Source organism: Dipodomys spectabilis, unplaced genomic scaffold (genome assembly GCF_019054845.1).
Source record: "Dipodomys spectabilis isolate Male_0828 unplaced genomic scaffold, ASM1905484v1 ptg000030l, whole genome shotgun sequence".
Lineage (NCBI taxonomy): Eukaryota > Metazoa > Chordata > Mammalia > Rodentia > Heteromyidae > Dipodomys > Dipodomys spectabilis.
The window spans coordinates 12,339,011-12,353,411 of record NW_024870707.1 but is presented as its reverse complement, the minus strand read 5'-3'; the positions used below and the strand labels follow the sequence as shown (position 1 = coordinate 12,353,411).

Here is a 14,401-nt window from a genome sequence, read left to right as displayed (position 1 = left end):
AATAATGCTTCTGGAAACATTTGTGTAGATTTTTGTGTGAGCTATGGGTTTAGTTCCCTTGGGTGCTCACCCAGGAGTGGGTCACGTGATCACTCATCCTGAGGAAGGACCGGACTTTTTCCCCCAGTAGCGGCCCCAAGGGAGCATCTCACCATCAACATGCAAGGTTCCAGCTCTCGGCGGTCCTCACCACACTTGTTAGTGTCTATCTTATTTTAGTGGATATGAACCATGGTGTTCTCAGTATCATGACTTCCAGGTGCCAAGCTCGGGATCTGGCTTTGGGCGGAAGTAGAGAAGGAGCTGTCATCTTTGCCATCTGAAGAATCATGGCTGAAAGCTGGAGGTGTGGCTGTGTAGCAGGCACAAAGGGAGAGAGGCAGACGCCATCTTCAGCTGTGTGTTGACCTGTCAGGCAACGAATGGATTGGACACCACCAGAGACAATGAAGTAGGTTAAGATATGCACAGCCAGGCACTGATGGCTCAAGCCTACAATCCTAGCTGCTCAGAAGGCTGAGATATGAAGATTGCAGTTCAAAACCAGCCTGGGCAGAAAAAAAATCTGTGGGACTTTTGCTTCCAATTAACCACCAAATAGCCAGAAGTGGAGGTGTGATTGAAGTGGGAAAGCTTCAACCTTGAGCAAATAAAGTCAAACAAGAGTCCAAGACTCTGAGTTTAAGCCCAATACTAGCACAATATATGCAAAAAGATATGGTCTATAACCTAAGGGACTCTTTCAATAAAGAATACAAAACTTGTATCTACATTTATCCATCTGTCCACTTCCTCTACCCAATTATCTAGCCATTCATGCAACATTCAGCCACCAGTCCATCAAAATAACCATCTACCTGCCAGGCAGAGTGGCTCACACGTGTCATCCAAGCTACTATGGAGGCAGAAATCAGGATTGTGATTTGAAGCCAGCCTGCACAAAAAGTTTACAAGATAACGCCTCATCCAATGAAAGCTGAGTGTGGTGGCATATGCCTGTCATCCCAGCCACACATGAAGCATAAAAATAGAATGGTCTGTGCTGGCCCTGGAAGCAGGTGGGGAGACTCAAGGCCCTATCTGAAAAATTACTGAAGCAAAGAGGGCTGAGAGTGTGGCCCAAATGGTAAAGCACCTGCCTAACAAGTGGAAGGCCTTTACTTCAAGTCCCAGTACCACAGAACCAAAATCTGCCTGCCAATTCATCCACCCAATTATCCTCCATCAGCTTATCCCTCCTTCTGTCTTCTTGTCTATACATTCATCCAAATATCTACCCAACCAACCATCGGTGCAAACATTCAGCCATCAAGCATCAAATAATATCCATTTGTCCATTCATCAATTCTTCCAGCCATCCATCCACCCATCTTCCCTTCTACATACCCAAATATTCATCCATCCATCTTCCCTCTACCCACCCAACTATTTGTCCATCCATTCTTCCTTCCAGCCGCCAACCAAATACCAGACATCAGGTCCCAGCCTCATGCATCCATCTACCCACCCATTCCACCTACCCAACCATCTTCCCATTCATCAAGCCATCCATCCATCATGCATCTGTCTACTCATCAGTCTACCTCACTTACCCTGAACCCCAGAGTTAGGGCCCCATCTTGACCAAGTCAGGCTTCACAAGTTTAGCTCACCAAGATGAATGTTCCATGTTCCTTCTCATGAAACACAAGCCAGGAAGGATGTCCAAACTACACATGCTCCTCCACCTACCTGCAAACACTTTGTTCCATGACTGAAAACTTACTGCTATCTTCTGACCAGTTATGTCTCCACCACCCTAGATTTTACATTGGGACATCTTTTTCTTGACACTTCTCACCTTCTTGGAGACAGATACGAGGTGGGCCACCATTTTTCAGATGAAGAAGTAGAGGCTCAGAGAGGTGAAATGACTTTTCCAAAGGCCCACAGAAAGTGACTGGGGGAACTCAGCAGATCCTTTCTTCAGCCTTGTAGAGCACAGGAGAATCGGATCTCTCAGGAATGTTTCTGGGAATGCCACCTGGAATACTTGCATGCTCCTTGTCCCCAGGGCAACCAGCATGAGGGGTCATTGGATGGACTCTTCCCCACTTGGCCACCAATCCTAACCTGTCCTCAGATCTCTCAAACGCACCTTGGCCATGGGTCACCCATCCCTCTTGATGCTGTTCCCTATCCCCGCTGCCCTTCCTTAATTTTTTTTTTCTGTGCTGCGACTGAGGCTTGAACTCAGAGCCTGGGCACTGGACCCTAGCTTTTTTGCTCAAGCTAGCACTGTACCCCTTGAGCCACAGCCCCACTTCTGGCGCTTTTTGCTGGTTATTTGGAGATGAGGGTCTCATGGACTTTTCTGCATGGGTTGGTTTTGAACCCAAACCCTCAGATCTGTCTTCTGAGTAGCCAGAGTTGCACGCATGAGCCACCAGCACCTGGCTAGGTCTCCCTCTCGACCACCTCTGGGACCTTTCCCATCTTCTGAAATTCTGTGATGCTGAATGTACAGTCCCCACGGAACAGAAAGTTCTGGAAACATTCAGGAAAGCTCAGAACAGGTGGGCTACAGACACCATTGAGTCACCTCTGAAAGTCATCCAGGAAACAGTGCAAGTTCATCTCAGGGCCTCAGCCTTTGCTGAGGTGGAGGCTAACAGTGGAGGACCAGGATGGAAGTGTTGCCCCTTCCCTCATCTCTGAGATGCCTGATTCACTCCAGGGTCAGTGCTAAGAACAGCAGCCTGCCTGGTGGCTCTTCTCTGCGCCCCATGTGCCTGGGAGCAGGGTCTTTGGGACAGGTGGATGTCTGCCATATGCCTCCAGTTGCTGTCGTAGGGCTGGGCCCCAGCGAGCCTCAGACGTTGGCCAAGGTAATACTGAATGGATGGCAGAGCCACCAGCTCAGGTGGCAGGCATCCGCTGGGATCTGGTTCCCTTGGACAAAGGCTGGTGCAAGGGGCAGCTAAATAAATCATGAGGGACCCGAGCAGGGGCGGCCAGGACAGCTGACCTCGTTCTGGAAGCTGAAGAGCAGGCAGCCGGGTGGTAAGTGGTCTGGGGCATGGCAGGGGGGGTACCAGAGGCTGGGGGCGGGGTGCTGCCTGACCCACCTCTGCCCTTTTTCCTTGAGAAGCAGAACTTGCAGTAGACCAAGTGGAAGTTCCGGTGAGAGGGTGTCTTGCTTTCCCAGAATCCTGGAAGCTGGGAGTGGGAGAGGGAGGTTGGGACAGCAAGAATGGACAAACAGACGAAAGTGAGAAAGGCATGGGGCCACCAGAGAGAGCGAAGAACTGGCAGAGGCCCCCAGGGACACTGATGGACAGAGAGAGGGGTAGCAACGGCTGAAGGGATAGAACAAGGCAGGTATGAAGTGGAGAGACCGTGGAGGGGGCGCTGGGGGAGTCATGAGCCAGAGATGGAGGCAAGAAATGCGGAAGGAGGAGGCCACAGTAACGGGAGGGGAGGCAAGACACTAGGGCCTCCAGGGGACCCAGGATGGAAGCCGAGGTGCGGCTTCCTGGCCCTTATAGCTGAAGGCTGACAGCATGGAGAAAGAGGAGGGTGTCCGAGGTGGCCTGGGCCCGGCTGGCAGGGCCATGTGAGAAGCAGCAGGCAGTGTGAGGGGCTTCGAGGGCATCAGGCCCTTCTAGCCCATGGGGCTAGGACCGTGGAGAGCCATGCCCACGCCCACCCACCAAGCCACCGGCCTACAGGACACAAGAGACACAGCAGGGCCAAACGGAGGTGCGGAGTCCCTGTGTCCATGGCCCTGCCCCAGGGCCCAACAGATGGCAGCACCCCTTCAGGGGACCCCAGCCCCTCTACAGGCACCCCAGGACCGAGCCAGGCCCCTGCCAGCCCAGTAGCCCGCAGACAGGCACTGCTCCGGGACCTGGAGGCTCAGGTGCAGGCGGCCTATGGGCAGGTAAGCGGGGGGAGGGGGGGGTGTTGAGGGGTGAGGAGGGAGACCGCCCCTGACTGGGGGGACCAGGAAGGTGCAGCAAAGACTTCAGACTTCAGTGGGGACCCAGTAGCACAGCCCCAATGCCAAGGCCAAGCAAACATGAAGGAGGGACCAGCCCAAAATGGAGAGGCCAGGGGTGCCATTTTGCCACCTCTGTGAAGATGCCCACAGTGCCCAGGCAGGAGCTCCTTGCACAGGGCTGTGGCCATTCCTGGTTGGGTGGTCAGAGAACACTGGGGTGTGCTCTGAGGGAAAGCCAGGGCAGGGAGCCACAGGGGTTCAGACTGGGCAGAGAAGGGGGCAGGTGCGTCTCCTCAGGGCTTGGCTGTGCCGCTCTGAAGGAGGGTGCCCTGCCCAGTGTAGCCTGGCACCAAGCTCTCCTCCTCCTCCTCCTCCTGGACCCAGGCCTACTTCCAAAGATGTGAAAGCTCTCCTGATTGGAAGAGATTACAGGCAGGGTGCAGAGAGATGGTGCTAGAAAGGGGGTGTCTGGGAGACCCTTAAGGGGAAGCAGGGGGAAGCTGTGCCTTCCAGGGGGCCTTCGCCCCAAGTGGCTTCCCTCCCTTTCAGAGATACTCAGAGATAATCCAGGATTAGGACCCAAGCCCTGGGTCTAGGGCCCCCCGCCTGCCCACCCGCCCGATCTTGCCCACAAAACCCTGGGAAAATCCCCAGCAGTGCTCCCGGGCTGTCACTGGGAGCGGCTGGGGGCCAGCAGCATCTGTGGCATCTGCCTGGGGACTCTGGCCTGGCATGGTTCGGGGGGCCATGGGGAACTGTGCCAAGAGGCCTCGGCACCGAGGGCCTAAGGTAAGTGGGCTGAGCGGAGAAACCAAGGCCAGGAGGCTGGGTGACCCTAGGGGTCAGGCAGGTGGGCAGAGTGCTGAGTGGACGGGGCTGTGGCTCTCTGTGCACTGGATGCCCCCACACTCAGGCCCTTCTTGGCGCACGCAGGCTGCTGCCTCCTGGCCAAAATGCCCTTTCCCACTCTGACATCTCTGTGCCAGCTCTGTGCTCTGTGCTAGCGGCCTTGGCTGGGTGACACCGGGTTTCCAGGCCTCAGTTTACCCAACTAATCATCAGGGGTGGACCCTTTCCAGCCGGAGGGTCACAGTCGAGGGTCCTGTGCGCATGTCCTGTGTGGGGTGGAAGGAGATGACAGGCTGGGGGGGCGGGGGGGACGGGCAGGCGGGTGTCCTCACTCATGGCTGGCTGGCTCTGCCGCAGGACGCCTGGCCGTGGCCCGGCTCCCCCCTGGGGGGCTCCCACCCCCGGCCCCACCCCCGCCCCCACCCCGAGGAGCAAGGGGGCGCCCAGGGCTACTCCGTGCTCGGCAGCCTGGTGGGGCCAGCCTGCATCTTTCTTCGGCCCAGCATCGCCGCCACCCAACTCGTATGTACCCGGCTACCCGATCTCCTGCCAGCCAGCCTGCCACCCTGGTCCCTTCGCAGGAGGGAGAGGGAGGGGACGTCAGAGTGGAGGTTCTGCCGGCCCCCAACATCTATGGCTTGCAAAAGGAACTGTGCATCCCAGATGAGGGTGGCGGGGGGGAGAGGGGAGCCCTGCCAATGGCCTGACCTGACAGAGAAGAGGACACCCAAGATACCCAGGCCACGGAGAAGATGAGGCAGTGTCCGGCATGTGGAGGGCTAAGGGCGGGGCGGGCTGGCACCCCGGGGAGCAGGAAAGAAGATGCCGAAAACTGGGTGGTGTGGGGAGCTGCTAACCCCTCTGTGCCCCTAGGACCGGGAGCTGCGGCCTGAGGAGATTGAAGGTAAAGGGGCTGAGAGGGGACCAGGCCCAGGTGGCTGGTGGGGGATGGGACAAAGAGTGGGGGGCACAAGGCTGGGGGGGCCCTCAGCAGTCTTCAGGAGGAGCCAGGAACAAGAAGACCACAGGGGACAGGAGTGAGGACACAGACAAGGCTGGGCAGGGAGGGGGCGGGTCCTTCTCTCTCCAACTGTCAGTGCCTGGAGGTCCCCCACCGGGCAGGCCGCAGGCCTCGAACAGGTGCCCACCGGTGGCCCTGCGCTCAGCACTGGGCAATTGGAAAACTAGATACGGGGCCTGCGTGCCGGGATGGCATGTGTGTGCAAATGGTGCCAGAGGAGGAGAGGAGCAATGCAGAGGACTGGGAACTAGAGGGGAGAATGTTCTAGAATTCCTTCAGGGGGTCTCTCTCTTTTATCCCTCTCTCTCTCTCCTTCTTTCTACTGTCTTCCTTTTTTCCCTTATATGTTTTCTTTTTCCCTAGGCATGCTAAGTAAGCTCAGTGTCACTGAGCTACATCCCCAGATTTCTATCACTGTGTGTGTGTGTGTGTGTGTGTGTGTGTGTGTGTGTGTGTGTGTGTGTGTGTGTGTGTGTGTGTGTGTGTGTGCTGGTATTGGGGCTTGAACTCAGGGCCTGAATAACACTGTCCCTGAGTTTTTTGCTCAAGGTTGGCACTCTACCACTTGAGCCACAGCTCTATGTCCAGCTTTTTGGTGCTTAATTGGAAATTGAGAGTCTCATAGACTTTCTTGCCTGGGCTGGCTTCAGACCATGACCTTCAGATCTCAGTCTCCTGAGAAGCTAGGATTACGGGTGTGAGCCACCAGTGCCTGGCTAAAAATGGACAAAAAAATAGTCATGAGGCAGCCAACAGGAGCTGATCTTTAGGAGTGAATGGGCCAAAGGAAGAGGGATGGGCTGGGGGTCCAGGGCTGGCCTGGGAGGGCTCTAGGGAGGGAGATCTGACCTCACCCTGCCTGGCAGAGCTGCAGGTCGCCTTCCAGGAGTTTGATCGAGACCGGGATGGCTACATCGGCTGCCGGGAGCTGGGTGCCTGCATGCGGACGCTGGGCTACATGCCCACGGAGATGGAGCTCATCGAGATCTCCCAGCAGATCAGTACGTGCGCCTCGGACCTGCCCCATCCCCAGGTCTCCCAGATGTCTTGGCCAGAACCAGGGGCACTGGCCGCCAGGGTCAGAGGTGGCTGCAGAGGTCAGCCCAGGGCCCAGGGCCTCGTGGTCCTAAGAATGTCACCATCTTTTTTCTTTGCCCTTGGGCCCATCTATGCTGTGTGTGTGTGTGTGTGTGTGTGTGTGTGTGTGTGTGTGTGTGTGTGTGTGTGTGTGTGTGTGTGTGTGTGTGTGTGTGTGTGTGTGTGTGTAAAAGACCTGATTCCCAGCAGGAAACAATGTGGCCATGCCCTGGGCAGCAGAGGGAGGGAGGGAGAGGACTGGCAGGAGGGAGGGGAGCAGGCAGAGGAGGGAGGGTGGGGCTCGGCTGGAGTCTCTACTGGACCCCCAGGTGGCGGGAAGGTGGACTTCGAAGACTTTGTGGAGCTGATGGGTCCCAAGCTGCTGGCAGAGACGGCAGACATGATTGGGGTGCGGGAGCTGCGGGACGCCTTCCGGGAGGTGCGTGGGCAGAGGTAGCGGTCGGGGAGGGGCTGACAGGAAGCCACCCCTGTCGGTGACCCCACACCACCCCCGATGCCACTACAGTTTGACACCAACGGGGATGGACGCATCAGCATCGGGGAGCTCAGGGCAGCCCTCAAGGCCCTGCTGGGGGAGCGGCTCAGCCAGCGGGAGGTGGACGAGATCCTCCAGGACATGGACCTCAACGGAGACGGCCTGGTTGACTTTGAAGGTACCACCGGCTGCACTTAGCAACAGACAGACATCCTGGCAGGTTCTGAGCCAACAGAGGACAGAGGGAGCCCCAGTCCTGAGTGCCAGACCCAGTGCCAAGCACACTGAGCCCCCGGGAAGAGGGGGGCTATTATTATCCCCACAGGGAGATGTTAGAAGGAAGTCAGTACTCGGGAAAATCTAGGTACTTAGCAAAAGAAAATGCATGGGACCAAGACTGGAGTCTAGAGCAACTTGGCTCCTTCTCCACAAAGGAAAGTCAAAAGTTAATTGGAAATGCAAGGAAATTAGTGTATAAAAATGTCCTCCCACCGGGCACCAGTAGCTCACGCCTGTAATCCTAGCTATTCAGGAGTTTAAAACCACACAGTTCAAAGCCAGCCCAGGCAGGAAAGTCTGTGAGACTCACCTCCAGTTAACCACCAGAAAACCCAAAGTGGTGCTGTGGCTCAAGTGGTAGAGCGCTAGCCTTGAGCTGAAGAGCTGAGTGACAGTGCCCAGGCTCAGAGTTCAAGCCTCACGACTGAAAAAAAAAAACAAAAAAAAGTCCTCTCCCCAAAAGTAGGTCCCAGAGCTTCTGAGTAGCCAAAGCAAATAGGGAAATAGGTTTAGTGGGGGAATGACCTTGAAGCCCCTCTCCTCAATCACACTCCAGCACTCTTAAAAAACAAGCAGATTGGCCTCAACCTGAATAAGGCCAGGAGGGCGGATCCCTCAAACTTTGGCTTTTTTCCTGGCAGAATTTGTGCGGATGATGTCTCGCTGAACCTGCAGAAGCTGGAAGCACTAGATAGGACTTGAGGACCATGGCGCCTCTGCCCATTCCTTGAAGTCCATCCTGTCCAGTCCTTCCCTCCTCCCTGTCCCTGTCTGGGCACAGTGCCTGTCTCTGCCTTCACCCCTCATGTCTGTTTATTTGACAATAAATCTTCTTCAAGCCTGCAGAGACAGTGTCTGCCCTCAATTGCTTATCTTTCTATTATTATTTCTTTTGTAGGGGATCTCCTAGGCCTGGGGACATTTCCTCCTCTTGTGCCCAGAAGGGGCTGTGCTGAGCTCCCTGCCTTCAGCTTCTAGGAATGAGTCAGCCTGGCAGAAGGACTTGGGGGAGGGGGCATCAGGAGAGCCCTCTCCCTTTTAGGGCTGACATCCCACTCCTCCTGGGACCCCCAGTGCCACCTGAGCACAGCCACAGCAGGGGCGGGGGAGGATCTGACCACTCAGCTTAGCCTCAGCCTCCGCCCTTTTGTGTCGCTGGAATGGGTCTGGAACTCAGGGCTTAGGTGCTATCCCTTAGCTTCTTTACTCAAGGCTGACACTCTACCACTCTACTTGTGGCTTTTTGCTGGTTAACTGGAATCTCAGGGATTTTCCTGCTCCAGCTGGCTTCAAACAAGGATCTTTAGATCTCAGCCTTCAAACTAGCTAGGATTACAGTCGGGAGCCACTGAGGGCAAATTCCAGACCTTCTGGAAGGCCCTAATCCCACCTATTAAAAACAAAGCCTCAAAACTTAAACACCCTCAAAGAGCCTACCTCCTGACAGGAGGTGCTGGGAACTAAGTGTGAACAGGATTTTGGGTGGAGACTCAGACATTCAAGCTACAGCAGAAGTGGCTGGGAATGTGGCTCAGTAATAGAGCGCTTGCCTTGCATGCATGAGGCCCTGGGTTTGATTCCTCAGCACCACATAAGCAAAAAGAAAAAAGCCGGAAGTGGCGCTGTGGCTCAAGTGGTAGAACGCTAGCTTGGAGCTGAAGAGCTGAGGGACAGCGCCCAGGCCCAGAGTTCAGGCCTCACGACTGACCAAAAAAAAAAAAAGGCAGCAGCAACTTGTCCCTGGGCATTGGTGGCTCAGGCCTATAACCCTAGCTACTCAGAAGGCTAAGAAGAATAGTTTGAAGCCAGTCCTGGCAGGAAAGTCCAAAGAGACTCTTATCTCCCATGAATCACCAAAACGCTGAAAGTAGAGCTGTGGCTCAAATGGTAGAGCACCAGCCTAGAGTAAAAAAAGCTAAGGGACAGCACCCAGCCCCTGAGTTCAAGCCCCAGTACCCGCACAAAATCAAACAAAAATGTCCCCTTGTGTGTGTCCTTTTAGGGCCTGGCTGTGATTTTCATGGTCTGCATGTCTGTCCAGCCCTTTGCCTGGGACCGATGTAGGGCAATGAGGGACTAGCATGAAGACACATATGATTATGATGGATGCTGGGGCTGGCATCCAGGCTCAAGGACTCTGAAATGCCAGTGCCAGTCAGGGAAGGCCCCTCCGTGCAAGCTGGACCCAGGATGGGGCTCAGCCTCTTGTAGCTACAGCAAAGCCCTGGCATGTGGCACTTGCCTGCGGCCCAGGGCAAGAGGGGTCAGTCACTTCTGAAGCCCTGGTCAGAACAGACCAGGGCAGCTGCCAGCCGGGAGCTGGGATGCCAAGGCGCGAGGATTGGCTGCAGCAGCCTGGGTGCCACCACCCCCCCAGATCCCAATTAATCCTAAACCTCAATTAGGCAATCACCCCTGCCAAGCTGGCAGCCCGGGGACAGGGAGGGGGCACCCCATCACAGTGGCCTCCCAGGGAGTCTGACAGCTGGCACTGAGGGCATCTCTCTGCAGGGCAGGGGGCACTCTGGCTGCCCCGAAGGACTTAGCTGGGAGTCTTGGGGTTGGGGTGGGGCGGTAACTTGGGTGGTCTTCATGGTGCCTACAGCTCCCCCAAATCTCAACATGCCCCCCCATCCCCAAATGATTCCTAATCCACAAGGCCTAGGGGGTCAGTACCCGGCAAGGGACATAGGCAGGCCCGAGACCACAGAGCCGGGAGCCCCCTCCCCTGCTAAGGTGGTCCCGCCCCTGCCCTGCTCTGCCCCCTGCCCTGCTCTACCCCCTGCCCTGCTCTGCAGCAAGTGGAGCTACCGCATCTTCTGATTTTCCACATTGTAAGATCAGCTGTACATGAAACCTACCACATACATTTCTTTTTTTTAATGTTCACATCACACAGGCTCTGGGTTGTTTTCTATTTCTTCCCGGTGCTTGGGTTTGAACTTAGGATTTCATGGTTGCTAGGCATATACACTACAATTGAGCCACACCCCCAGCCCATGTGTTTTGAATGTAACTTGTATTCAGTAGGTGTAGGAATTTTTGTTGTTTGGTTGTGTTTTGTTGTTGTTGTTGTTTTTGTCTTTTTTCTTTTTTGGTACTGGGATCGAACCCAGGACGTTGCACTCGCTAGGCAAGCGCTTTGCCACTGAGCTACATCCCAGCCCCTGTGTTTTGTTGTTCTTGTGACCATACTAGGGCCTCATGCTCTTGCTTGTCTTTTTCTCTCCAGGCTAGCGCTCTACCACTTGAGCCACAGCTCCACTTCCAGCTTTTTATTGGTTAATTGGAAATAAGAGTCTCGCAGACTCTCCTGCCCGAGGCTGGCTTTGAACCTCAATCCTCAGATCTCAGCCTACTGAGTAGCTAGGATTATGGGCATGAGCTACCAATGCCTGGTGGAGTCTAAATCTTAAACATGTACAATTCAATGACTTTTTACATGTATGTACCCAAGTAACAATTACTCAAAATGACTATTACATTCACTTTATTTGGAATTGTTTTAGGCTGACAGAATTACTGTGAAGACAGTGCAGAGAATTACCCTAAAGTCTATGCTCAGCTTCCTCTCTGTAGTAATCAGTATTTTCTGGAGGAACAAAGACAATAAGAAGCACTAATGTGCTTCAACTCAACTTGGTGCCTGACGCTTTGCTCATTGGCTGGTACTCTACCAACTAAACCACGCCTCCAAACCCCTATTGCTATCAACTGACCAATGAATGGAGCTGATGTATAAAAAGGCAGTTATCCAGCAGGGAAGCGTCAATGGCACAGTTAGACAGAATGACTAAGTTCAGGTTTCCTGCAGCCCAGTAATGTGAGTTCATGACAGTTCACAATAATGTGAAATACAGCCTTGGAAGACAAAGAAAGGATACCTCGGAGTCTTGACTTTAAACCCCAGTACTGCCAAAGAAAGAAAGAAAGAAAGAGAAAAGAGAGGAGAAAGGAAGAAAGGAAGGAATGAAGGGAGGGAGGGAGGGAGGAAGAGAGAGAGGGAAGGAAAGTGTTTTGCTCTACTATCCTCTGTGGAGACCACTCAGCCTCTAGCGGCCCCTGCACGGAGGTTCTCATATATACTGCAGAACAGAAAACATCTTTAGTCGCTTCCTGATTTCCATCCTGACATCCACCAACATCCCAGATGATTTATTTTTTTCATTTTTTCTGTGTGTGTGTGTGTGTACTGGAACTTGAACTCAAGGCTTGAACTCCGTCCCATAGCCTTTTTTTCTCAAAGCAGGTACTATACTACTTGAATCATAGCTCCACTTCTAGCTTTTTGGGTGGTTATTGGGAATAGGAGTCTCATGGATTTGTCTGACTAGGCTGGCTTTGAATCACAATCACATCTTAGCCTCTTGAGTAGGCAGGATTACAGTCGTGAGCCTCCAGCACCCGCCCTGTTTGGATCTTGAAAGCCAGGTGTTGCAGGCTTAGTCCCTAAACTCCTAACGCTGTTGCCAGTGGTGGGAACTTTTGAAGGTAGGGCCTGTTGGGTGCTCATCTCTTCTCCCATGCCACGTGCTCCCTGCCACAGCGGTTCCTCTCCACAGGCCCAAAGCAACAGGCCCAAGTCACCATGCACTGAAACTAGGAAACAAACCTTTCCTCCTTAGAAGTTACACTCTCAGCTATTGCTTCACAGCAAATGAAAGATGACTAGCAGAAAGGGCATCTGGGTGCCTCTGGTTTGGGAGATTACAAAACTCCTCTCAACAAGTCCATGCTCCTTATGGTGGGGAAATATGTTTGCCAATCACTTGGATCAATACTTAGGAGTACAGTTGCTGGGCTGCAGTGTACGGTAATATTTAATCCTTGGGAGAAGCCATCCACACACCTTCCGCGTTCCCACCACAGTGAACGCGAGCTCCTGCTGCTCACTCCCCCAGCAGTGCCGGGCAGTTTTGGATTTATGCCATTCTGAGTGTCTAGCAGTTATCTTCTTACTCATTCATCCATTTTCATCATTTGGCTATAAAAAAAAAGTGTCTTCCAAACATACAGTAGAGCAGGAAGAATTATACAAAAAAAAAAATGTTGAGCTGGGCACTGGTGGTTCATCTTTGTGAGCCACCTACTCAGGAGACTGAGATCTGAGGGTTATGGTTCAAAGCAAGACTAGGCAGGAAAGTCCGCAATATTTCTTTTTGTTGTTGGTCTTGAGGCTTGAACTCTGGGCCTGGGTGCTGTCCCTCAGCCCTTCAAGGCAAGCGCTCTACCACTTGAACCGCAGCGCCACTTCTGGTTTTCTGAGTGGTTTATTGGAGATAAGAGTCTCACAGATTTTCCTGCCCAGGTTGGCTTTGAACTATGATCCTCACATCTCAGCCTCCTGAGTAGCTAGGATTACAGGCATGAGCCACCAGCACCAGGCTGAGATTCTTATCCCTAATTATCTGAGCTGTGGCTCAAGGGGCAGAAGGGACCCATCTAAACTACAACTATAGTCTATACCAAGCTGAGAACTACCTTCTAAGCACCCATTTCCCCAATATGGATGTTATGAACTGAATGTGTCACTCCCTAAATTGATATACCGAAACCTGGGTTCCCAGTGTGGCCTCTGGGGAAGTCATTCGGGTTAAGTGAGGTCACAGAGTGTGACCCTGATAGCAATGTCCTTATAAGGAGACCCCAGCTGTACGTGCCCTCTTCCTTCCTGTACCAGAAAGGCCATCTGATGACAAGAAGCTGCTCCCACTAGAAAACAAGCAAGCTGACACCCAGCACCCAGGGAAACAATCTTTTATTGTTTAAGCCACTCAGCCTGGTATTTTGTGTTGTCTATATTAGCCCAGATAGACTAAAAGGCTGGCAATGAAGAAAGTGGGAATGCCTAAGGCTTGAAAAGTGTGGGGTTTCGGTTTCCCAAAGCAGCAGTGGAGTTCTAGTCAATGGCTCTTGTTCCTCTCTATCCACAGCCCTTCTCCAAAGCTTAGCTTGGTTCCCTGGGTAGGGAGTGGGAGATCTTGGGTGGCTAGATAAGCACTTTTTTCTAACAGTAGCACAGTTTGAATATGACTTAGAGGCTCAGGCAAAAACACAAGAGACTTCCTAGAAAATAACTAGAGAAAAAGAGCTGGGAATGTAGTTTAGTAGTAGAGTACCTGACTAGCATGAATGAAGCTGTAGGTTCAATTCCTCAGTACTACATAAGTAGAAAACGCTGCGGCTCAAGTGGTAGAGTGCTAGCCTTGAGTAAAAGCAGCTCAGGGATAGTGCCCAGGCCTTGAGTTCAAGTCCCAGGACTGGCAAAAAAAAAAGGGGGGGTGTAGCTATGGTGAAACTGGTAGAGCACCTACCTAGCAAGTGTGAGGTTCTGAGTTCAAAACACAGCACAGAAAAAGCTGCAAGTTCATTTAAAGGCAACATTAATTGGATGGTGACATCCATGAGTGAGTTTCAGGAACGGCTGTTTAGAAAACAATGTTGACATCACCATGACAGCTTGCTTACACTTTGCTTACAGGCTGGGGTCACTACTACCCCACCCACTTTCAAGTGAACTCTCCAGGGGAAAAAGGGACTGTTTCCCAATGACCTGGGCCCTCACATGCCAGGCTTTGCTTATGCCAGTCCCTCCTCTTGGGGTGCCACCCCCATTTCTGCTCCTACCTCCACCTCAAATGCCAGCTCCTGAGATCTCTGTGATGTCACCGGGCAGTCTCCTTTTCCTGAATTCCAA

At 53.2% G+C, this 14,401-nt stretch overlaps 1 protein-coding gene across 2 annotated transcripts; it reads left to right on the top strand.

The window, feature by feature from the left end:
* Positions 1–3,690: 3,690 nt before the first annotated feature.
* Positions 3,691–8,460, top strand: Cabp2 (calcium binding protein 2). 2 transcript variants are annotated; one of them, XM_042676223.1, is made up of 7 exons: positions 4,651–4,771; positions 5,189–5,353; positions 5,705–5,735; positions 6,719–6,853; positions 7,259–7,368; positions 7,456–7,603; positions 8,346–8,460. In XM_042676223.1, the coding sequence occupies exons 1-7, from the start codon at positions 4,715–4,717 to the stop codon at positions 8,369–8,371; spliced, it is 672 nt and encodes a 223-aa protein (XP_042532157.1). In that variant the 5' UTR covers positions 4,651–4,714; the 3' UTR covers positions 8,372–8,460. The 2 variants fall into 2 exon arrangements, with proteins under 2 accessions (XP_042532158.1, XP_042532157.1); XM_042676224.1 differs by lacking the exons at positions 4,651–4,771; positions 5,189–5,353 and adding an exon at positions 3,691–3,922.
* Positions 8,461–14,401: the final 5,941 nt, after the last annotated feature.

Coding starts and splice junctions, on each gene's coding strand:
- Cabp2 (XM_042676223.1), top strand. CDS start 4,715: ATGGTTCGGGGGGCCATGGGGAACTGTGCCAAGAGGCCTCGGCACCGA. Junction 5,354..5,704: donor GCATCGCCGCCACCCAACTC/GTATGTACCCGG, acceptor CTGTGCCCCTAG/GACCGGGAGCTGCGGCCTGA. Junction 5,736..6,718: donor GCGGCCTGAGGAGATTGAAG/GTAAAGGGGCTG, acceptor CCTGCCTGGCAG/AGCTGCAGGTCGCCTTCCAG.